The sequence below is a fragment of the Hylaeus volcanicus genome, chromosome 7 (assembly GCF_026283585.1).
Source record: "Hylaeus volcanicus isolate JK05 chromosome 7, UHH_iyHylVolc1.0_haploid, whole genome shotgun sequence".
NCBI lineage: Eukaryota > Metazoa > Arthropoda > Insecta > Hymenoptera > Colletidae > Hylaeus > Hylaeus volcanicus.
The window spans coordinates 178648-203099 of NC_071982.1; the positions used below are offsets into that span (position 1 = coordinate 178648).

At 33.8% G+C, this 24452-nt stretch overlaps 6 protein-coding genes across 18 annotated transcripts in view; 4 read left to right on the forward strand and 2 right to left on the reverse strand.

The window, feature by feature from the left end:
• LOC128880541 (gamma-aminobutyric acid type B receptor subunit 2) overlaps positions 1-3235 on the forward strand; it is a 60302-nt gene extending 57067 nt beyond the window's left edge. For all 3 annotated transcript variants that reach the window (XM_054130755.1, XM_054130756.1, XM_054130757.1), the window contains one exon: positions 63-3235. In XM_054130755.1, the coding sequence (XP_053986730.1) occupies positions 63-697 (635 nt within the window). In that variant the 3' untranslated portion in view covers positions 698-3235. The remainder of the gene's footprint in view (positions 1-62) is intronic.
• A 149-nt stretch (positions 3236-3384) lies between these two features.
• Positions 3385-6757, forward strand: LOC128880546 (aldehyde dehydrogenase, mitochondrial). 2 transcript variants are annotated; one of them, XM_054130769.1, is made up of 9 exons: positions 3385-3518; positions 3604-3821; positions 4566-4811; positions 4917-5163; positions 5305-5639; positions 5721-5858; positions 5969-6133; positions 6218-6375; positions 6471-6757. In XM_054130769.1, exons 2-9 carry the CDS (start codon positions 3711-3713, stop codon positions 6616-6618), a joined length of 1548 nt encoding a protein of 515 aa, XP_053986744.1. In that variant the 5' UTR covers positions 3385-3518; positions 3604-3710; the 3' UTR covers positions 6619-6757. The 2 variants fall into 2 exon arrangements, with proteins under 2 accessions (XP_053986744.1, XP_053986743.1); XM_054130768.1 differs by lacking the exon at positions 3385-3518 and having other exon boundaries at positions 3556-3821.
• LOC128880544 (GATOR complex protein WDR24) lies at positions 6754-11337 on the reverse strand. 4 transcript variants are annotated; one of them, XM_054130760.1, is made up of 13 exons: positions 10800-11337; positions 10550-10666; positions 10071-10293; positions 9776-9989; positions 9423-9671; positions 9185-9345; positions 8881-9064; positions 8608-8821; positions 8394-8517; positions 7793-8294; positions 7271-7432; positions 7016-7178; positions 6754-6896 (listed from the first exon to the last, which is right to left on the reverse strand). In XM_054130760.1, exons 1-12 carry the CDS (start codon positions 10894-10896, stop codon positions 7050-7052), a joined length of 2376 nt encoding a protein of 791 aa, XP_053986735.1. In that variant the 5' UTR covers positions 10897-11337; the 3' UTR covers positions 6754-6896; positions 7016-7049. The 4 variants fall into 4 exon arrangements, with proteins under 4 accessions (XP_053986735.1, XP_053986737.1, XP_053986736.1 ...); XM_054130762.1 differs by lacking the exon at positions 6754-6896 and having other exon boundaries at positions 7036-7178; positions 8608-8794; XM_054130761.1 differs by lacking the exon at positions 6754-6896 and having other exon boundaries at positions 7036-7178; positions 8632-8821.
• A 427-nt stretch (positions 11338-11764) lies between these two features.
• LOC128879392 (60S ribosomal protein L6) lies at positions 11765-13519 on the forward strand. Of its 3 annotated transcripts, none has more exons than XM_054128477.1 (4): positions 11765-11915; positions 12485-12688; positions 12783-13056; positions 13129-13519. In XM_054128477.1, the coding sequence occupies exons 2-4, from the start codon at positions 12485-12487 to the stop codon at positions 13473-13475; spliced, it is 825 nt and encodes a 274-aa protein (XP_053984452.1). In that variant the 5' UTR covers positions 11765-11915; the 3' UTR covers positions 13476-13519. The 3 variants fall into 3 exon arrangements, with proteins under 3 accessions (XP_053984452.1, XP_053984454.1, XP_053984451.1); XM_054128479.1 differs by lacking the exon at positions 11765-11915 and adding an exon at positions 11930-11954; XM_054128476.1 differs by lacking the exon at positions 11765-11915 and adding an exon at positions 12235-12257.
• A 363-nt stretch (positions 13520-13882) lies between these two features.
• On the forward strand, positions 13883-20092 carry LOC128879389 (two pore channel protein 1-like). 4 transcript variants are annotated; one of them, XM_054128470.1, is made up of 13 exons: positions 13883-14236; positions 14590-14804; positions 14878-15042; positions 15123-15248; positions 15930-16237; positions 16310-16590; positions 16697-16915; positions 16989-17105; positions 17178-17517; positions 17597-17898; positions 18033-18139; positions 18205-18399; positions 19950-20092. In XM_054128470.1, exons 1-13 carry the CDS (start codon positions 14134-14136, stop codon positions 19965-19967), a joined length of 2496 nt encoding a protein of 831 aa, XP_053984445.1. In that variant the 5' UTR covers positions 13883-14133; the 3' UTR covers positions 19968-20092. The 4 variants fall into 4 exon arrangements, with proteins under 4 accessions (XP_053984445.1, XP_053984444.1, XP_053984446.1 ...); XM_054128469.1 differs by lacking the exon at positions 19950-20092 and having other exon boundaries at positions 13884-14236; positions 18205-18653; XM_054128471.1 differs by lacking the exon at positions 19950-20092 and having other exon boundaries at positions 13884-14236; positions 14623-14804; positions 18205-18653.
• LOC128879390 (bolA-like protein 2) lies at positions 19082-24313 on the reverse strand. 2 transcript variants are annotated; one of them, XM_054128473.1, is made up of 5 exons: positions 21164-21203; positions 20930-21024; positions 20665-20823; positions 19645-20558; positions 19082-19523 (listed from the first exon to the last, which is right to left on the reverse strand). In XM_054128473.1, the coding sequence occupies exons 4-5, from the start codon at positions 20524-20526 to the stop codon at positions 19266-19268; spliced, it is 1140 nt and encodes a 379-aa protein (XP_053984448.1). In that variant the 5' UTR covers positions 20527-20558; positions 20665-20823; positions 20930-21024; positions 21164-21203; the 3' UTR covers positions 19082-19265. The 2 variants fall into 2 exon arrangements, with proteins under 2 accessions (XP_053984448.1, XP_053984449.1); XM_054128474.1 differs by lacking the exons at positions 19082-19523; positions 21164-21203 and adding an exon at positions 23888-24313 and having other exon boundaries at positions 20419-20558.
• Positions 24314-24452: the final 139 nt, after the last annotated feature.

A 24452-nucleotide genomic window follows, 5' to 3' on the forward strand; every position in this document is an offset into this window, starting at 1 on the left:
TGTACGTATATCGGTAGCACTGTTTCGATAACGATGCGTCCCTCTTGTTGCTGGCTTTTCAGAGAAATGCGACGAATCCGTCTCGACGATCATTCAACGATCAGTGTCCGAGAGATCGCGAGAAACGTGTCCACGTTTAAGGAGCGAGCACAACGCGACGACCGAGTGTCCTCACCGTGCCGCTCGAAGGATACGAGAATGCAGGCACACAGAGTCCAAGCTTCGACAGCAGGCGCGACTAGAGTACGTGCAGAGCACACCGAACGTGGCTACCATTCACAACAACAAATTCGCAAGTGCGAATCCACGCGGAGGAGGAGGAGGAGGAGGCGGTAGTGGAGGCGGTGGCGGCGGCGGCGGTGGGGTTGGCGGTGGCAATGGCGGGACAGGAAACGACGTCGGTATCGGTATCGGTATCGGTATCGGTATCGGTATCGGCGTACCAGGAACAAGAAACGCCGTCAGAGTGGCTGGATCCGTAGCCACGAGTTCGGACGTTGTCGGTGGTTCAACGATCAACGTCTCCAAGATGTACAGTGCTGTGTCGGACGGCGAGTTGCTGGATCTAACGATTCTTCCGATCTTTCAGAAGCTGCTCACCGAGAGACACAAGAGCTCGTCGAGAGGCGGTTACGGGGCCAGCGTACGCAGCTGTCCAAATATATCCATCAAATGCGACATCGTCGAGTATCTTTAACGATCTTCCAACACGTAGTATTGGAATTACGCGCGGTATCGGTGGTACGGGCTCCTAGTATCTGTCGCGAAAGAAATGTATCGCCCGTCCGATGCGGATCATCGTTTCCTTATTCTCGAACCGTGATTATCGAATTGGTAAAGTTTGTTCGTTTGTAAACTGTGTCTAGCAACGCAACCGCCTAAGCGTATTCGTACGTAAAAATTCGTATCCAAAAAGTTTCGGTTACGTCACCGTAACCGTAACCGTAACCGTAACCGTAACCGTAACCGTAACCGTAACCGTAATCGTAACCGTAACCATCGTTGTTGCAACCGAACACCGATTAGATAGTCTCGCGTTCGTATAAACGCGTTCGTACAATGCGTTACGTAATTTAATAACGTACCGTCGAGTCATCCTGTCCCGTCGGCGTCGTTCGGAACCGTAGCCAACTATGTACGTATACGAGGCTGACGCATTTCCACGTACCGCGTAATACTCTCGCTAGATCTCGAATAAACAGTTTTTGATATAAGCGAACTTTTAACCTAATACGTATTCGAAAGAAAAGACGAAAACCTGGACGAGGATGCCGGCCGGCCCCCCTTTCTACAACGCTCGATAATTTCTATTCTTCGTTGAAATCGACGAACCGAACCGAACTTAGCTACCTACGTACATACATACGCCTGCCGCGTTACAATTAGATCGATTCTTTTCTTTGTTAAATAGATGAATCCGATGTATGCGATACGTCTCGTACGAGTTTTGTTTTCACGGTGTTTCTTTTAGCAAACGACGGCCACATTTTCGGATGTGTCTGATGTATATTTAATATCGAAAAGGGGACGAAACGCATCGTTACGAAACGGAAGAACGAGTTTTTATATCGAATAATATAAGGAAACGTTCGTAACGTAAACACTGCACAGATCCTGGTTACTCGACCAAAAATTCACGAGATCGAGTTGATTGTTACAATTGTTCCGGCAATTATACCGTGTATAGAGATAACTAGTAATTGGACGCATATCGGTAATAATATAACAGCTCGCGATACCGGTTAATGGAAAACGGATAAGCGAGTAAGAAGAAACATATGGTGCGCGGTTCCATTTTTAAGGTAATTCTTTTCCTTAAAACTGTAACCATTTTTCTACGACAAATGGCCGGCGTCCCTTCGTCGAGAAAATAATATGTTTCAAAGTAAAGAGTTTACGGACGAATTCTGGATGTGATGTGCATGCCTAGTAAACGAAATCGATAAAACGTTGTAATTTTTGTTTCGTTGATTTCCTTTGTTCTTTCCGAGAAAAAATCGAGAAGCCTATGATAGATAGAGAGTCGGAAAGGCGTCCGGATGTTCGGAAAAGCGTACAATCCGAGAGCCTAATGCTCGTTATACAGGATCTTTGTTGCGTGGTAACGCGAGTCTTGTACATAACTCTCGAAATAAATGTCATGTTTACAGGTAAAATAGGCATTTGTTATGTAAAACGAATTACACCTGCTTTTTACGTTCCGTACGGACAAGATGCGTTCGTTGTTCCGTTGTTTCGTTGTTCGCGGCACTTGTACTCCCTTCGTTATGTACCTTTAAAGCAATACGAAATACCAAATACGAAATACGAAATACGAAATACGAAATACGAAATACGAATACGTACTTATCTTTGTACCGTGTTCTACGTACATTGTTATGCGTTACGGATACAACCGTTCGTTTGCGCAACTCGTAACGCACGAAAATTTCAAATAAACTTTGACAACATTCTATCATTTCGAATAAGTAAGAATCGATGCTAACAGGTCAATTATATTCAATTTTATTAATAAAGTTGATGCACTCGTTTTATCACCTTCGACTCCTTAAACGAAAGAGTTTGGTTTTTTCCGATACGCATCGAGCAATTTCAAACATCTTTTCTACTCCCTGTCCTCGACGATACTTACTTTGTTCGCAATTAAAATTTCTTCGCGTTGCTATGTTTACAGGATAACGGTGACATTCTTAAACGATATAAATGCCTTTCGATTCCGATTAACGAGTAGGTATTCGATTTCATGAAAATTTCATCGGTAAGGCAATCGTACGCGTCGAGTAAAATTATTTGTCATTTATCGCGGTGAAATGAAAACTTGGCGAGCAGAGTTAATCGATAACAGTTTATCTGGTATACCTTGCTACATTTCATTGTATCGTTACTCTTCTATTCTATGGTATGATCATGAACGTCGGCATCAGCGTCGTTCCGTAATCGTTCCGTGTGACCAGTCGGACCAGTTAATCAGTTTGTCGTCTCCGTAATATGTAGCCATGTATTTAATGTAAATCTGTATCCATACATCACAGTTATTCTTACCCCGTGCGCGGACACGTACAGCATCGTAAGCTAAAGTCACGTATTCCTCGAGTGCTTACAAAATCGTTTTAATCGCGTGACCCAACATTTATTTCTCACGGTCTATTTTTAGAATATCGCGATAAAAATTTCTCTTAACGCCAACTAAATAGCATTTGACTATTCGAATACTGGTCGAATATAAATAAATTCGACAACAAATCCCAGCTATAGTGTCGTAGTCGTTGTTTGTTTCGAAACCGAACAAAAATACTTAGAAACGCGCCAGCGCGTGCGCGATGCTTTCTTACCGACCATACATTGCTAGTACATACATGTAGTATACGTATAGGTGTGGTAGATTGCGCACCCGTGGGGGAATTGAAAGCAATTCTTGCAGCCAATGACGAACAAGAATCACGCCGGTGTACCAATACCGTAACGTTTTCGCCAGTAAATATAACCTCGACGGTATTAAAATTTTCATTTATACTAAAGTAAGTACGGTGTAACCCCAACTATATACATCACTGGCCACCACAGGAGGAATTAACGCGTGTACTTATGAAAACGGTTTCGCAGATTCGAAATCACTGTTACGAGTGCTACGACCGGCGAACGCGTAGGAGGAACTCATCGGAAACCCAGTCCGTAGCGAGATTAATAAATTGACGAGAAAAACAATCGGTATGCTGCGACTGTTGAGGAAATTGGAATTGCCGCGACCGCGGCCGCGGCGGTGCTTTTCCACAGCAGCCATCCCGGCACCGGAAAAAAAACCATCGATTCTATATGCCGGGGTAAGTAATGTGTTTGTTTCGTTATATACAATTCGACAAGTACAAACGATTAACGAAGAATATCTTTACCACCATCTGTTACCATCGACATCAACGATACGAAAAGAATAAAGAACAAATGAAAATCAATCAAAGAGTGGTTGGATAAAGTCACCTTGGAATTGGCCAGAGAAACACGTGTTTATCGATCGCATTACATGCGAAACATGTGACATCGATTTAGATTGTTAAAGAATCTTGTTCGCTAAACATATCTCGATCAATTTCTACGTACATGGAGTACATTTACATTTTTCTCGGAATTTCAATGATGATGATTGCAATGGAAACATTGGAGAAACGTAGTTATCTCTCGAATTTCAGAATAAGTTCCTCTCAACAATTTTCGAATCTATCCATTATCGTCAAGATAATGTCGTGCTTGATGATAATATAAGAAAGGAAAAAATAAAACAAATGACGATCCCAATATTAGTACATGTAGCAATTCGTATAACGCAACGAGCTCCTTATCTTATCTATGTATATGGTGCAAAAATAAAGATGACTGTCATTCATCGTCTTCTCTTATTTTGATCATAGAAAAACAAGTTTATTGCTTATTTTTATGTAACAGTTATCGCAAAATTATCTAAAAAATGAATCCGATATGAAATTGGCGTAATAGTTTGTCAAACAAACTAGCCACTTGAATAGCGTAGACACGAGTGGTCGTAACAATGTTTTCAACGAGATTTCTTTCAGATTTTCATCGACAACGAATGGCACCGTTCCAAGTCAGGGAAAACGTTTCCCACTCTGAACCCTGCCACCGGAGAAACGATTGCCGACGTACAGGAAGGTGATTCCGCGGACATCGATATAGCCGTAGAAGCGGCCAACAAAGCGTTTAAATTGGGTTCGACATGGAGAACCATGAATGCTTCTTATCGCGGTGTATTGTTGAATAGGTTGGCCGATTTAATGGAACGCGATCGTACTTATCTCGCGGTGAGAACACACGCCAATCTCTTTTTCGTTCATTTTACCTAATTGTATAATAAGTCGAACGAGTCGAGTGTCAGTCTTATCGGTGAAAAATCTGCTGCACTTTAGTCGTTGGAAACGTTGGACAATGGTAAACCTTATTCCATGGCGTACGGGTTCGATGTACCAGCGAGCATAGCGTCCCTGAGATATTACGCTGGATGGGCAGATAAAAATCATGGTCAAGTAATTCCGATGGACGGACAATACTTGGCTTACACACGCCACGAACCAGTTGGCGTTTGTGGACAAATTATCCCGTGGAATTTCCCCCTTTTAATGGCGGCCTGGAAATTGGGACCTGCTTTAGCTACGGGTACGACGACACAACGCGACAAACGCGTCTCGTTCGTTAAATTTACATATACATATACATGTGCATGTATATGCTAATAAATGCGTGTAAACGTGTAATCGTGTTACTGTTTTGTTTTGTTTTGTTTCATCTCTCTTACAGGAAACGTTATCGTTCTAAAGCCCGCAGAACAGACACCGTTAACGGCTTTATACATGGCTCAATTAACTAAGGAAGCTGGATTTCCTAGCGGAGTAGTTAATGTTGTTCCTGGTTTCGGTAAAGCTGGAGCAGCCCTAGTCGCTCACAATAAGGTTGACAAAATTGCTTTTACCGGTTCGACCCAAGTTGGACAACTAATAAAACAGGGCGCGGCTACGAGCAACTTGAAAAGGACCACGCTTGAACTGGGTGGAAAATCGCCCAACATAATTTTCAAGGATTCCGATCTCGATCACGCTGTCGAAACAGCTCATTTCGGTTTATTTTTCAACATGGTAACATAATACAATATTTTTCTTCGTTTAATATTACAAATTATCGTTCGCCACTCGACGAATACGAACCTTGTATGTTAGGGTCAATGCTGCTGCGCTGGATCCAGAACTTTCGTCGAGGACAGTATTTACGATGAATTTGTCGAGAAAAGTGCCGCACGCGCCAAGTCTCGAGTTGTCGGTGATCCGTTTGATTCGAACGTCGAGCAAGGTCCACAGGTAATCGATTGCGTTAGGAAAACAGAGCCAATTGTTATTATCGTGTGAAATAAAATAACAAGTATACCGGCGAATAGATACTTACTCGCACTCGTATCTGCTTCCAACAGGTCGATCAGGAACAATCGGATAAGATTCTGAGTATGATCGAGTCGGGCAAAGAACAGGGAGCCCAGCTAGTTGCAGGTGGTACGCGCGTCGGTGACAAGGGCTACTTTATCGCACCTACCGTGTTCGCCAACGTTAAGGACGATATGACCATTGCCAAAGAAGAGGTAAATACGCAAACGAATAGTTTAAACTTGTCCCACTTGTTGTTAGATACGATATAATCGTATTTTTAACTTTATTTTTGACAGATCTTTGGACCGGTTCAACAAATTCTCAAGTTCAGCAGCTTAAACGAAGTAATAAACCGAGCAAACGCCACCGATTATGGATTGGCAGCAGCAGTTTTCACAAAGGACATTGACAAGGCGAATTACATTGTTCAAGGACTCCGAGCAGGCACCGTTTGGTACGTTATACGCGAAATTATTCGCAATCGAATAAATTTCAAGTATTCCTCTCCTATACGCTACTTTTTCAAACATTTTGCGATACATTTGCCAGGGTTAATACGTACAACGCACTGGCGCCACAAGTACCATTCGGCGGTTATAAAATGTCAGGACACGGAAGGGAACAGGGCAAATACGGCCTCGAGGCGTACACGGAAGTGAAGAGTGTAATAGTTAAAGTTAACCAAAAAAATAGTTGAGGTAATCTTCTACAACTCGCGCGTTTTACCCGGCATTGTACAATTACTATTTCTTATTTTTTATTTTTCATTTTTCATATTTTTTTAAACATTTTTTAACAGTATAAATCATAGTTGAAATAAACATTTCTATAATTTACGCACACTTTACCTATTTCGTCGAATATACCATTTAGTATTTAGTATTTTTGTACCAATGTTTGTTGATATTGAAATAAACGAATGTTGAAATGCGGTATGAAAGCGATGCGATGTGTACAGCGAACAGTATCGAGATTCTTGTATAAATAAATAACGTATAAATCAGTAAAGCATTTGATTTCTTTCGAATTTTTCGGAAATAATCTACTCCATAATGTAATAATATACATGTAATGTACATCTATTGAAAACTTACTTGGTAGTGTCGAAGAAATCCTGATCGTAAATGTTTAAATATATTCACACATATGACCGCAACCAGTTGGGCACTGTCGGTTACAACTAAACCATTCGTTCATATGAACAACGTGACCTCCATGCGTACATCCCTGACACCATGCGTATATTCCTCGAACAACCTGCAACCAAACGTAAAATATTACGTACGTTTCACGTTAAATCTAATAATTGCGAAAACAATTGTTTGAATAAAGATTGTCAAATATCTCACTTGATGACAAACGGAACAAAGCGCGTGATGAGACGAATGACATCGATCGCACAACCATGCTGCCCTTTGTAGCGGTTTTGTGCACGCTAAACAACACGCGTGTATTACCGTTGATTGTTGATTTAATTGCGATACGGACGGTATCCAAACCGATTGGATGATCTGTGGACGTATAACGTTACATACCATTCTGCTTGTTGGTTAACGGATGTAACCAACACCGAAAACGGGCCGCGATGCTCGTAGAAAAGTCGGGCGCCAGACCTAACCCAGATAATCCATTAGAAGAATGGATTATTTTAGCGGAAAACAGTTTTCACATTTCCAATTACCGCCTTGCTACATACATGTATATGTATTTCGAAATGGTCGTTTCCAAAACGGACAAGCTAAGCTCGCATGTAGGCTTCGAATGAAAATATTCACAAGAATGAAATAGCAAACTGAACGACCGGCACCCGGCGCCCGCCGTTTTACGATTAAAGGACGTATATTTGATATTGTTCGAATTTCATCGCTGACCTGTGTAGCCACGTTCCACAGTTTAAATCGCGCGAGCATATCTAAATACTCTAATATCCAATGTTCTTGAACAGCGGTTTCAATGTTCAAGTTTTTCCGTTTTTCTCCTAATGCGATAAGAATCGTCGCAGAAGTTTGTATATCTCTAAGAGCCGCATGATGTTTTAAAGCTTCTTCGATTAAACTCGTGGGATCCCAGAATTGTGGTTTAGGTATGTTTGAAACTATCAATTGACTAGGTTGATCCTCGATCATTAACGAAGCACAATCTTCGTTAATATCTGGAGGATGATTTGGAAACTGTTCAGGTGGCGGAGATCTGTCTTTAATCTCGTGTCGTAAAGGAAAAGCCTCTTTGGATAACGTCCAATCGTTATCGTTAGTCATCATATTCTGTATATAACTCGGTGTATATTCCATTGTCATTGATTCAAACTCGCTTTCTCCAAATAAAAAATCTCCTTTAGATGGTCCCTTGTGATCGATAAATGCCCGTTTGTAGCTGTACATTTTCATAATGCGAAAGCGATAAATATTAATAATCCAGCATGTGTGATCGATATTGTAACATTTTCGAACGTTAAGGAATTTTCGATGCTACCTAGGTAATATAGACCCTATCGAGTGTTGATTTTCCGGCGTTTCATCGGTTTCGGTCTCGTCATCGCCGCCGCTAATCGCACCTGTTACTTCTCCTTGTACAGATTTTACATCGTTCTCGTGTACTTGAACAACATTGTGTCATCAGCAAATCATTGAAAAATTAGAACATTGCTTGCAGAAAACTCGAGTGAAAGTCAGATGTGAAATATTACCGATATCAAAGACTGTAATTGTACCTGCGCCTGCGTTCGATTGATCTACACTAGATGATCCTATCGTAATCTGTGCTAAATTCAACGTATTTACTATGTCTTCTTTGGAAGCAGTTGGAGGTGTTTTTAAAATAGATCCCATAGGATTAGCATATAATGTTTTTATGATACTCCATACGGTACTGATCTGATTCAAACCAACAGCTGTATTACCCTAAATATAGATTTACAGTCGAGTAGAGTCGAGTCGGGTCGAGTCGAGTCATTACTTACATCATTTCTACCAGCATTTCTAGCAACGACAGCATTATGGTCGCAAATGTCATTTAATCTTCCAGAAAGCAAGTAACCTTCCGCGCATGCTCTAAACCATTTTGGTTCCCGTGGCACGTTTATGGCAAATCTATGCATTATGCTAGATACCATGCAAAATGTATCGTTTGTTGCAGCTGTTTTCCTACAAGTAAATCTTAACTAACATTTGCTGTTTTCATTTAAGAAACTTTTTCAAAAGTGCCTCTATGTACGATATATTATGTATATTTATGTATAGCATGTTTATTAATTATTTATTAACCTCATTATATTAGTCAACTGTTTCATTGTAGTTGTAACGTGAACGTTTACTTTACAAGCGTACGCGATATCTCCTTTCGGATTTAATGCGATACCTTGCGGATTCGCCTTACTCGCCGGTCTAGTAGCATCGTTAAACACATGATGGTATAAAGTACAATCCTGCATCAACAATCATTTATTAATGTTTCTTGATACTGTATAGCAAATATTAGAGGAGATCATCTATACGATATTACTCTGCTAGTCGATAAGAAAGACTGTGGATTGCCTCTCCATGCTACACCAGTCGGAACATCTTTATGCTCATTAAAACTTGCGAAAGGAATGTACGGCCTACGAATATCCCATACGTTTATACTACAATCCACGACTAGGGCACAACTCGATATATGATATTTCCTCTGTGGTCTCCACTTTATACGACCTACCGATGCTATCGTATGTATAACGTAATCGCAACTGGGCTTACCTAACAAGTCCCAAACCTAAGTAGAAAGCGTCGGAACAAAATATTTTAATTCGTTGAACGGATATTTACGAAAACCTTTCTTTAACGATACATTCGTATATGGAAATGTTAGAAAAGCACCTTAATGGTCTTATCCCTGGAAGCAGTTGCGAGCCAGGTGGATTCAGGATGCCAATCGCAAGCAAATATAGGACCGCTATGAGCAGTAAAATGTTGAAAATAACGGTCCGGTTTCCGTAAATCCCATTGTTGAACATGTCCATTCTCAGAAACAGCAGCAAAAGTATGCGGCGAATGAGGACAAAATTGTACGTCGCGTACAGATTCTGTATTACTAAAATAGAAGGTGTTTCCTATCGCTTTTTGTTCAACAACTTTTTAATGTTAAAACTGTCGTACAATTTAAACTATTTACCTATAAAAAGTTCTAGTAGCTTCTTTAATTCTTAAATCGAAACATTTCATAGTGCCATCTTGAGAGCCAGATATTAACCACATAGGTTCTGTCATATGGAAACTTACTTTATTTACAGTTCTTGTATGATCGATAAAAACATGTTCCTGCTTAGACCTCGACAATCTGTTTAAATTCCACACTACTACTGCTCCATTCGTAGCAGCAGTTGCTAATATATGGTCTAAACGATAATATATAATGTAATGTTATATATGATAATATAATATAATGTAAAACTATTGTTTTACAAATTTACACATAAACTATATTCTCTTAATTACTATAGATTGGAAAGTCATTTATTTAGACGGAAGATAAACCTTATGAAAAAATGATATCAAATTTCCTACGACTTTTGTATAACATTTGAAAAAAATATTTATATAAGTAAGTAACAAGTATTATATGTAACAAGTACCATACGATAACAAACTCACCATCGATTAGATTCCAGGCGACGTCGTTACAAGAAAAATTTAGATTTAAATTTTTCCCAACGCGAAGGTTACAAGCTTCCTCGAATCTATCTTCTAATAATGTGAATATTTTAAAAACTGAAACATAAGATTATCGTTTATTTAAGGTAAATTATTTCACCTGCCACAACAAGCACAAAGTAAACGTAAAAGTAATAGAAAATACTAATTATTCGAAAGATCAATTTAACATAACCATTAAATAACTTACCATTACGTCCTGCTATAACAACTTGACTATTGTCTTTGTTCAGTGCTAATGCGTTTGCCGGACCTTCTTGAGTAATGCACACAGTTTTCGAACTCATTTCGAAGTTCTTTCAAATATAATGATAGGTTAAAGCACAGAAATGTTGACTTCACTAACCATAATTTCACATAATACTTATTTGATACTTGACAAATACCGATAATTAACTTTTACAAACGTAAACGTGTAAACGAATTCGTTCATATTACACATTTTAACGTAATCCAGGTATATATACTTAACCAGGTATATCAGTCTTTATTTACAATGAAAAGAAGACAGACAATTTGAATAGTAGAAGAAGTTAATATAGAAAACAATGAAAATCATAGTTACATACTCGTAAATTTAACCGTTTTATCTAATATAACCAAATAAAATGTATAACCTTGATATATTATTTGCTTGCACAAAATCATTTACTTGTTCAAACAGTAAATATCTATAGAGAAATCTCTCTATCTAGATAGAGTCAGTGATGGGTTAGATAATTGATAGCAGTGATAATTATTCGATGCTGCCATAAGTATCGACTCGGTTAGTGGCGCCATCGGTGGGAAAACCACCAAGTTTGTAGTGAAAATAGTTCCAACCTTTACAGTAAGATAGAGCCACTGATATCTTTTAATTAATTATTCTTTATTTTTCATAAATGTATAATTAATACGATTCTTTGTTTTATAACACTACAATCTTGCTTTGATTAGTATTTTTCGCCTTTTCTTTCAGAGTAGTGTTACGAATGAGATGTCAACGCAATTGCACTTGGTGTTGCGTATAAACTAGTTAGTAACTAGCAGTTCATACTTAGATAGTCAAAAATGATATTATTATTATTATTATTATTATTATTATTATTATTTCTATGCAGTTATTATAACTACAGAGAGCAATCGCCATGTTTGAGAACGAAAAGTTTATAATATCACACGCTCACAGAACGCATGATTTTTGTTGCACTGATTGGCTCATGTCTTTATCATTTCCATTGGTTGTCGACTAGTACTTTTTACGCGTTCATTGTGCGCAATCGCGTGTAACACAATCTGTCAGACTCTTTTAACCGCACGGTTTACGGTAAGGTGGAATGAGATATGCCAATCTAATATTATCCAAGTAATCTCTTGCTTTAATAAAGGGAAAACTATATATTTTGTTAAATTTTATATATATCAGAAACTTTCTTTAAGAATAACACTATATTTTTTTAATTAATACAATAATTCATTTAAATCTCAAAAATCCAAATTTTCAAGAGGTTAAAGTTAGACATTTTAGTTTTCTTATAATTTCTCACTACATTTTCTTAATTTTTAATCATAATAATATTGTATTAAATCTAATCTAGTTTTGTACAAGTGTTCTTTATAATGTAACATTGAAGTTTATGAAAACGTGTCATAACCTTCACGGAACATGGTAAACATGCTTAGTCTGAAAATGCAATGGAACATATGATGTTAGAACTAATTTACACTTTAAGGACTGATGTATACTATTCTCATACCCAATTCTATTGTTTTTTATAATTATATGATTACGAATTTATTTTGAAAAGTAGTTATTATTTGTATCACAATTAAATGTATAATTATTCTTCTATTTATATGTAGTTGCATTTTACTTGATGTAGTTTATATTTACAGATGACTGACACTAAAAAGGCAAAGGATACAAAAGTAAATTCTCCGGAGAAGGCAAAAGCTTCTTCGGACAAAAAAGATGGAAAAAAGGGTCGAATTAGGCCAAGAAATTATGATTTGGGAAATGGAGTTTATAGATTCAGTCGTACCCGTATGTTTCACAAGAAAGCCATTTACAAATTTATTGACAAGAAAACTCCAAAAACGGTATGTTACATATTATATATGTCATTTAATATTGTTCATATTCGTACATGTTTTACTTACATATCTATAAATACATATGAATGTTTTGTGATAGGTGAAACCTAAGAAACCTGTAACCATTGAAAAGAAAATCAGTGGCGACAAAAATGGAGAGAAACGTATTGTATTATTAAAAAAAAGGCGTGCTAATTATCCCACTGCTGATCCAGTAACTGTACATCATGCTAAGAAATGTTTCCGTGATCACAATCGTTATTTGAGACCCTCATTGAAACCTGGAACTATTTGCATTCTACTTGCTGGAGCTCATAAAGGAAAAAGAGTTGTATTCTTAAAGCAACTTAAGAGTGGTTTACTTTTAGTTACCGGTGAGTTGCGTAAACTTATTGTACGACTAATCATAGAAATTCGAAGCTAAATAGAAATGTTTATCGATACAGGTCCTTTCTTGATCAATAGTTGTCCACTCAGAAGAGTTAGTCAAAACTATGTTATTGCTACCTCTGCGCGTCTTAACATCTCTCATTTGAAACTTCCGGCTCACATAAACGACGATTATTTCAAGAGGAAACGTGAAAAACGTGCGAAGAAGGAAGAAGGTGATATATTTACCAAGAAGAAAGACGAATACAAAGCAAGCGACCAGAGGAAAGCCGATCAGAAAGTGGTTGATAAATTTGTGATTTCTGCAATCAAGAAGCACAAGGAGAAAAAAATGTTATTCACTTATCTGTCGGCGATGTTTGGCTTAAGAAGCAGTCAATACCCACACAGATTAAAATTCTAATTTTCTGTGATTTCAATATAAATATATAATAAATACAGAAACAATGAATGCAATTTTGTTTAATACCTTATCAATAATCCTTCCCAATCATTTTTAACATATAATTTTGTTATAAACATACAATTTCTTGTTATATTTAATTCTGCTGAGATCTTACAGTAAATCAATTAATATTATTTATAATGTATAAAAATATATTTCTGATACTACCGAGATTAAATGAAAGTTTATTGTTTTGCATAAAATGCAAAATTGTGGTGTTTATAAACGATAAAAGCTGATATTTGGAATTTCGAATAAAAGTAATTTGGTTTAGTTATTTGGAGTGTTTGATAAATGAAATTGAATTCGATGATTGGATACATGTCGTCTGCAAGAATGCGCATGCGTATCACGACATGGAACGTCAAATACTTGTAAGAGAATCGAATAACATCACTTATATAGTAGGTACTTATATTATGACATTGAAATATGTAATATCTGTCACATAAGGATGTGCACGTATCTTCGTATATTTTTTTTAAATTTAATCTAGTCAAGCTTTAGTTTCTGTCCAGTTACGCTACCGTATACATCTAGACAGGCTAATGTAAATATTTAGGTACTTATTAACAAATGTGTTGTCTCTTGAATACGTGTGACATACCATCCTCAAATGTCTTCTCCTAAAAATACCGAATACTCGGGCAATTATCAACGTTTTAACGATGATGGAAATGTATCACACGAACAAGACACATCGCATCGATCATCTCAAAGTAAGTCGAATCAATTATAATAATATTGTATAAATTCATTCTTGCGTTTACGAACAATTCGTAGTGAAAGTCGAGCGTTTTGACAAACCTATGATTATTCTTCCTTAGATGGCTTATTTTCTAATCATTGCTAAATTACATACTAATTGTTATTTTATAATTAATGTGCAATTTTTCATTTTTGTTCTCAATATTTACAATTACACATAATAACATTAAAAAGTTTTATTTAAAATATTATTGTATTTCATATATATAATGCATGCATTTAATTTGATTAAAAATCTGCGTACTATTCTATGTTGAGCACCATCTTTTTTCTTATATATATTTTATTCTTTATCATATTTTAGAATATGGATCTATGCTTTCATGTTCTTCTCCAGACAACTACATAAATCCATCCATTGAAAATAATCAAACCAATGAATTCCCCCAAAAATTTGAAACGTATGAAACTGAAAGGGAAAACATGACTGATAATGCAGTGCTTCCATTGCACAATTCTCTTTTAGATCATGATCTGTACTGGGAAATGAACTACCATAAAGCTGCAATATTTTTAGAGGTAATTGTCCTTGTCACATTTCTTTAATAATATAAGGTATAAAATAAGTATTTTACTGAAATTATTTTTATAGGAAGGTAGAAACAATGAAAAATTTGAGTCTCATCCGAAACATCCAGAAGATTTACCAGCATATCTGTTAGTTCATAATAATTGGTATTATGGATTAGACTTGTTGACTTCTCTTATACTTTTAGCTTTGGCTCTTGTGGAGGAGCCAGCTGTACCACTGTTTGGTGTAAGTTATTCATGGGAAAACAGCTTCCTCTTGTTACGTTATTTCTGTATATATGTATATATATATTTTTTTTTGTTTAGATACCAGTATGGGCACATGGGTCAATAGAACTTTTAGCTCTAATCATTATAGGCATAGAATTAGTTTTAAAATTAAGATGGATTGGCTTAACGACTATGTTAAAACACAAAAGGACAATGCTGAAGGTAAGAAAATCAATCTATTAATATAAATTTTATAATTTGTGTAATATAAGCTTGTACTTTCACAAAATCTTTATTATTGTAACAGTTTTGTGCTCTCACATAGTTTAATTATGCAACTGAATTCTAGACTTCTTTGTCAATATATCTGAAACTTACACATAATAATACAGTGGTTTTCCATAGCACTTACACAAAAGAATATGATTGTATTAATGAGAAGATAAGCAACCTCATAACTGTAGACTGTTTCAGCTTACGTTTTTAATAAAATAGAATTGATAATTCAGTCATAAAGTTAATATAATTTTGAACAGATGTTGTTTATGATAATATTACTATCAGGACATGTCTTAATAAGAATACTTATTTCGTTATTAATCAACATCATGTGTGTTGTGTCAATGATAGCTCTGTTAGTGATTCATTACTCCTTATAATGCACTCATTCATATTCATATTTCTTACGCAACAATGTGAAAGTATTAAACAATAATGATATGTTGTACATGCGATATATAATCCCGAATAAAAATAGTAATTATGCAATATTCATCAATGCGTTAAGCTCTACTTTTAATTTTAATTTTGATCTATTTTTTTATAAAAGTATGTAATATCCATAAATTTGCACGCTATCGTTATATGCTGTACAAAAATTATGTAAATAAATTTTTGTTACAGTGCGCCACATTGGCCATCATGTTTTTAGAAGCAATGACAGTTTTAGTGCGGCAGTCATCACATTTTCGAGTGACACGTGCTCTAAGACCTATCTTTTTAGTAGATACCAAATGTTTTGGAGGTGTAAGAAGATTTATAAGGCAAATACTTTTGACATTGCCTCCAATTCTGGATATGTTAGGCCTGCTTTTATTTTTTATTACACTTTACACAATATTAGGATATTACATGTTCTCTGAAATGAATAGAAATTTTTCTACATTGCAAGATAGTTTTGTAAGCCTTTTTGTTCTTCTTACCACGGCTAAGTAAGTAATAAAAATATATACAACGATACTCATGAATTCCGTTTATATTTTAATAACGATTTCCTTGTTCAGTTTTCCAGATGTAATGATGCCATCATATTCAAAAAATAAGTGGTACGCAATATATTTTGTGTCTTACTTATCCACTATGTTATACGTAATGATGAATTTGATGTTGGCAGTAGTAAACGAAACATTTACAGCAGCCGAACGTGACAAATTTAAAAAACTGTTTCTACATAAAAGAAAAGCATGTCAACACGCCTTTAAGTTATTAGTCTTAAAACAAAATGCAGATAAAATGCGATTTCGTCAATTTGAAGGACTAATGCGATACTACGCTCCTAATAAAAGTATATATTTAATTCCATGCAAATTTAGAATAATATAAACGTTCATGTACAAGTATATGAAAGTCATCTTTAGAAATTTTTGTTATGCAAAAAATATTTGTTATAGGTATACGAGATGTTGTTTTAATGTTTCGACATCTCAATACTTCTGGAACTGGGGTATTAAGTGCTGAAGAGTTTTTGAATATTTTTGATACGATAGAACTTCAGTGGGAGCCACAATACTCCACTGTGCCGTGGTATCACAGTACTTCGCGACCATTGCAGATTCTCTGCATGGGAGCTCATACTGCTATTAGATGGACATATTTTGAAACTTTGATGTGTAAGTATAGAAAAATGTATGCAAAATGAATTTATACTCGGTTATGTCCGGTAAAGATTTTGAAATTTTGTAGATATAACAATAGTTGCAAACGGTATTGCTATGATTATAAGGATACTGCAACCCAGCGATCGTTTTCACAGTGCAATTTTATTTGCTGCGTCTTGGGATACTTTTCTTTTTGGAGGAAGTAAGTAGAAACAAATAATTATAAAAGTATTGTATAATATTACAACAATTGTAATGTATTTTTTGATTATAGTATTCGTTAGCGAAGCGTTAATAAAAGTATTGGGCCTTGGTACAAAATGGTATCTTAGTTCTGGATGGAATCTTTTCGATTTAGGCACATCTGTAATGACACTTGTTTCTGCGTGTATCATACGTCTTTCTCCATCATCAACATTTTTTGTTCTATTCAGACCACTTAGACTCTTGCGTTTATTTAAAATGAAAAAAAGATATCGAGATGTATTCGGAACCCTTGTTATTTTAACTCCTTTAATGTCATCTACTGCGGTAGTTATGCTTGTTTTATATTATTTTTTCGCGATTATTGGAATGGAATTGTTCGCTGGATATAATATGCGAAATTGCTGCAAGTATGTATAACCATAAATCTCTCTATAATTGATATTGTATATTTTAAATTACGATTCATATGACAAATTTATTTAACAGAAATACAACAGTCGAAGATTTTTACAAATACTCTGCTAATGAAAGTACTACATTAGGATACTATTATCTTAATACATTTGACAATCTCATAGCCAGTGGTATGACTCTGTTTGAATTAACAGTCGTTAATAATTGGTTTATATTAATGAATGCATATGCATTTACTGTGGGCATGTACACAAGGATGTACTTTATGACATTTTATCTAGTGACAATGATTGTGTTAACAATTGTAGTATCCAGTTTCTTGGAAGCATTTCGATTTAGAATACATTATAAGAAATCAACGTCAAAACGAGATGGTGATTACATTTTCATATTTTTTATTACAAAACTGTAGTGTAAATTATTAACATTTGTTTCTTATTTCCTCAACCAAATCATTTGTACTTCTTAAAATTTTTCTAATATTTCCCTATTTTATGTTTGTTCGTAGAAGAAAGAATGCTTCATGAAGAAGTGGAATTGAGATGGGACGAATTGCAGTGCATAATAGAAGATTTTCAACTTCTGGAAAAATTAAGACCTTCATTCATAGTTGGCGTAAGTTTACACAAATATGTCAAACACATTTTTCATTATATTATGATTATGTAAATGTTTCACAGGGAACTACTGTATTTACTGGATCACGTCCTCGAACACGAGAAGTTCTACAGAGAAAAATGTATACAAGTGAAATAAGCGAATGGACCGTAGAAGCTAAAGAAGCTGAAAGACAGTGTGTATCAAATCCTGTATATAATTCAGAAGAAACATCTAGGGAAGATGGAATTTCTGAACAAGACCATCTTAGATCAACCGTGAGTGTACGATCAACACATCGTAATACATCTAATGTTGTATAGATACTCATAATAATAAATCAAATGTATATATAATAAGTAATTCTCGTGCTGCGTATATGTAGGTTAGCTAATTAAAAAAAAAAAAATCATAAAATAAAAATTGGATAAGTAACTACATGTGACATATGATAAGTAAAATCTTTTAAATTGCGAATATACTAAATAATTTAATTACATTTGATAAAATAAAATTTCTTTATTTTAAATGATACTATTTATATTGAGTCATACGAAATGATAAACCTTCTACCAGCACAGAAAACAAATATGCATTATACAAATTATTGTTACAGAAATGTTTGTTTTTCTCTTTTTAAGTATTATATTAACCTTATAGCTGAATTGTATTAATTTGGTTACTGTATGCATTATATTTTATATCAATTATAATATTAAATTAATATATATTAATATAATTTACATGTAAGTAAATGATAATGAAATTAATATTTTTATTTAAGTATCTAGAGATTATTTAATGTTATAGTTATATATTAGTAGGGTATTGTTTTCTACTTATGTGAACTATCATGTATTAATTTTACTTGAACAATTGTTTAATTATATGTTTGCGTTAATAATAAGAGTTACATCAACCAAAAATTAAGAGAAAAGTATAATGAAATTATACATGACATGTATGTAATCATTAGCATTTATTTATATTGGTATAATAGTAAAACTTGCATATCCATACAAATTATATAACAAATATTTTTAGATTATACTATCCTTATAAGTTTATGAAAAATGTTAATTATATCGAAAAATATAGACAAGTAAATTTATTTATACCATACACGTAATTTTATAATATATTACTAATGAATTTGTACGCCAACACCTCCTAAAGTTGTTAATGTAACAGTAAATCCGTCTGCTATTAATTTTCGTGAAATGCTTGAAATTGTTTCTGGTTGGGTATCTGGTAATAATAATATATATGCATATCCACCACCACCAGCACCTGTAAGCTTGGCTGCTAAAGCATAATTTTGTGCTTCTGCACAAATCCTATCTAAGGACGGGTGTGAAACCTGACACGTGGCTAACAATCCTTGATTCATATTAATAAGTGTCTGTAATGATACATTACATACAGTAAGAAAATTGAATATTTGCAAGAATGAAAAGCAATAATCACTTTCTTTAATCAGTAATAACATTTTGAGATTTAAAAAAAAAAAAAAGAATACTTACCATTAATTGTCTAAACCCTTCGAAAAGAGATTCAGTATCAGTACTTGAAAGATTGTTAATTTTTTGGATAACATTAATTGCCTCTTTTGATATATTATCAATTGAATCCATAATTAAATCGATAATAGCAGGATATTTGTGCTTCAGTTCTGCTAATTTTTCTATTAATGCCTTTGTACTTCTACTAACTCTTGTATCGACTAGTAAAATTTTCATAGTTTGTGTATTGGCTATTGGTTTTATATAATCGCCCTTTTTAAACTCTATTATTGATCCATATGTACAAATAGAATTATCTATTCCAGATGGAGTGCCATGCATAATTCTTTCGCAACTTAAAGCATATTTTGAAATAATTTCTAAATCAGACATATCGAAGGTCTTGCAAATACTTTTTTGTAAATGTGACCAATGTAGAAAACATGCAGCAAGAGTAACTGCAAAGGAAGCAGAACTACCAAGACCAGAACTAATTGACAATTCAGTATTTAAGTGAATTTGAAAAGGTTTTATTTTAATGTCATCCCTCTGTATCATATAAATAAAAAGATAAAAGAATACTTCTAAACTGAATTTCTGTTGTATATTGCTATAACCAATATTACTAACAAACTCTTTTATTTGATTGTAATATACGTCATACTTTTCTTCGGACTTTCTATTTGTAAAAAAGAAATTCTGTACTTGATGTAGAGATACATTTACAAATAAATTCACTTTAGGAAAACATAATTTAATAACTTGTTCTGTTTCTGGCAATTCGGTAAAATCTACAGTTGTACGTAAACCTAAACTAGCTGCAACAGCAGTTTTTCCATATACTACCGCATGTTCTCCATAAAGAATAACTTTTCCTGGTGCAGAAACTTTAAATTGAATCATTTTATGTTCCTTTAGTTTTGTGTATACAACCGCTAATAGAACAAAATTTTATTTTTAAATTAATATAACAGAATATTAATATAAAATGGAGTAAGTAAGTAATTATTTGTAAGAATATAAACGTATAAAATGTTATACCTTTTATAGTTTAGTATAATCAGTTGACATTAATGATTTATTTTTATGTATAGCAAAATAGATCAGTTTCTTTGCTTATTCCACTGTTCTGGTGTTAATGTTTTTTGAGAAAATGCATGGATCGTTTTGAGTTCTTCTTCCAAAACTGCATTTACCAATCTGAAATATCAATATCAATGTAAAAGGGGAAACAAATTTATATATAGTTTATAGAAATCCTAAAATATTTAATCTATATCTTTTTAGGTATATAAAACTGTAATACCTGTGACGTTGTAGTAACGGTTTACCATCAAATGCATCAGAAACAATCAGTACAGAAAATTTATCACCACAACCATCAGACTGATCTACCACTTCCTGTAACATTTAAAATGAAGAAACAATTGTATATAGTATAATAAAAGATATATTGGTCTATAAAATATTTGTTTCCATAAAACTTATTTCATTGTCACATGAAATAAAAATTTCTTTTTAGATCACATGAAATGCTTACAAGGCAGTGTCTATTTTACTACTGGCTTGCACTAAACCCGTATAAGTAATGTTGTTGTTATGCTAATTTAGCAAGGTAATATTCAATAGCGGAGCAAAGTTCAGATCCATATGGATTATATAATTTACAAAAAAAAAATGCAATTGTCTACTACTTGTTAATATAGTTGTTGTTACAAATTATTACATTATTATATATATTTACATTATTATATACATGTATTATTACAATAATCTAGACATATTATTGTGACTTGTTTATATGTATATTTGCTTGTGTAAAATATAATATGTCAAGAAATACATCACCGAACCTGTACGAATAAAAGCGATTTAATATAAAAACTGTAATTAAATGTGCATAAGTTTAGATAGAAAAACATTTACAAATTTATGTTAGAATGCATTACTCGTACAATGAAAATGCATAAATTTATGGTTCTTATTTGTGACTATATTGTAATTTATTTACATTTAAAATGAAACATACAACTAAAAAAAGATTAATAAAAAATGAAAATAATATTATTATAAGAGTTTTACAAATTAATATTCCTTCAGACTTTTATTTCCTAAGGACATATGAATATGACCTCGATAAGTTGATGCTCATTTACAGAAGACATGTATTTAAAATTGAAATACATCCTTTGTAAATGAAGTATATTCTCCAAAGGATGCATAAGTATGTCATTAACGAAAATATGTATGACGTAACACTTTATAGAACGTTTAAATGTTGTAAAATAGATGTATAAGTTTTTATAATAATTTGTATAGTGTCGTTCTTCTACTGCATAGTGCAAGCATTCTTACTTAAGTATGCACTGCAACATAAGGGTTAGAGAATATGGTATTAATGCACATTATTTTATTTCAGATTCATATATTTTTTAATGTACAAAACTGCTTATAATTGAAATATATATAAAAAATAATGAAATGCCCACACGAATATACAGAAACTAATAACATAAATAAATCTGGATACTTGTTAGGAGGTTTTAGAAAACGACTAACAATAGATAATATTATTATTCCCAGGATTGAACCATAAAATAAAATCGCTATCCAAAGATTGAGATTATGGTTTAATAATACATTTAAGTTGTTTTTACAGTAATTTAATATATCTTTTCTAATTTTTCCAAACACCGATTTAGCTTTTTTGTTTCTTAGTTTAATTTTAATTTGTCTTTGATTGACTACAGTATGTCTATTCCATGTTGAATTAGTATTGTCTAATAACTTAACGTTAGTAAATATATCAAGACACGTCCAAGAAACAAAATAAATGTTAAAAATCATGCTAGCACAATATGCCATGTATAAGTCATCTTTTATAAATAAAGGTAACATACTAAAATGTGAAATTATTAGAAACCAAAAACAAGGAAATGGATCATCTTTAAAATACAATAAAACTGGAATAGCGACTAGTAGAATTGACTTTTCGTGTACTTGAAATGAAAAAAGGAAAAATGCTAATGCGCAATTAACAAGGGAGATAATAAATCTCTCTTTTTGTGGATTTAAATATACATTTATACAACTTGGTAAAACTGCACATGTTGTCGTTATCAAACAAATTTTAGCTAACTGAATATTTGTGAAACCATTACGCAATTTATAAAGTATATTGATAGCACACCAAATGTTGGCAACCTTATCTTCAAATACACCCCTACCAACTGGAAATAACCGAAATATAACGTGTGCAAGTGTTTCTAAATTCTTAAGAAAAGGTAACCATATGATGATAAATGACAAAACTACCGTGACTGATATATACAACAACATTTTTAAACGGAATAACCAAAATCTGTTGTTTATAGGAGAATATTTCCCAAGTATGAAAAAAAAAATTGGTAGCGCATGATAAAGTTCCATTTGTTTATAATTTAATGCTGCCACAAATAGAAATGATCCAGCGATAAATGAATTTTCAAGCATTGCTGTAACAGCGCAAATAAATAACCCTAAAGATGCACAATTATATTGAAAATGACCGTAATCTATTAAAATTAAACCTGGATAATTCAACATGATTAAAAGAATAATATGTTTTCTATTAAAACCAAATAATTTGCATGTCTCTTTTTCAGAGTCTTCCGAAGTTTGATTAGTTAATACAAAATATATTATCGATGGTATATAAATTAAAATATCTACACATAAAACTGTTAATCTCATAAAATATTTGTGATCTTTGGATGAAAAACCTCTAGATTCGTGTAATTTTACATACGAAGAATTAATACTATCGGCAATATAGCCCAGCACAAGACTATGATAGGCTGTTAAAGGAGGATAATCTAATCCCCAATATTGTAAATCATTGTCTGTCGTATTGGTATACCATTTGTCAATTGGAAGATTTAACGTTATTTCTTGCCAATGTCGTTGTGCTTCGTAGTCTCCAAACATTGGAGACTTTTCTTGGCCACTGTATGGATGGTACGTAATGCACCATCTTAAAAGGAGGGCAAAAAGGGAGATTAATATAATCTGCAAATTCCCTTGCATTTTTAATCATATACGGTTGATAATCTCCAGCAATTTATATCCCAAGCATACCCTTGGTTGCAATTAACAAATGTTTCAGAAACAACGTCTATGAACCTATATAAGTTTATAGTAGAGAATTCGAGGTTAGAACTAACACAACATTAAAGAAACACGAATAACGTGTATGCTCACGTAATAAAACGTACAAAATACGTACCACATGTGAAGCGTTCAATCCCTCGATTAATTTATTTTTAATGTAACTCTCAGAATAGGGCATATTTAACCATGTACTATTTGAAATCTGGACTTCACTCCCGGGGATTTTTTGAATACGTGGAAATTTGTGTTTGATATAGTATATGGACTTTGCTTACAGTATTTACATATACGTAAATGTAAAACAAGTGTATAAGTGAATAAAACTGGAAGTATATGATTCTATTTTTTTTCTTTTATAATGAAAATTGTTTGTCTATGTCTATATCAATCTGACGTCAAATATATGGCAACGTTTAAAGTTTGAATCGAATGATTTTGATTTGAATCTATAATCAGAGTGGTGGCCAGATTGCACCTGTGAGTAGACAGTGTTATTAGATCTGCTTTTTAGTAGTGCTGAGGTGTTGAGTAGTGCTCAGGAGGACAGCTGGTGCCCTCGTACTAAAAACTATGGCTGCATTCCACGGACATAGGAATATTATGTTCATAGCTACGAGCAATTTTGTCGATTTAAAAAAATAGGATTAGGGATGGGGACACCCTCTTATTCGTCTATACCT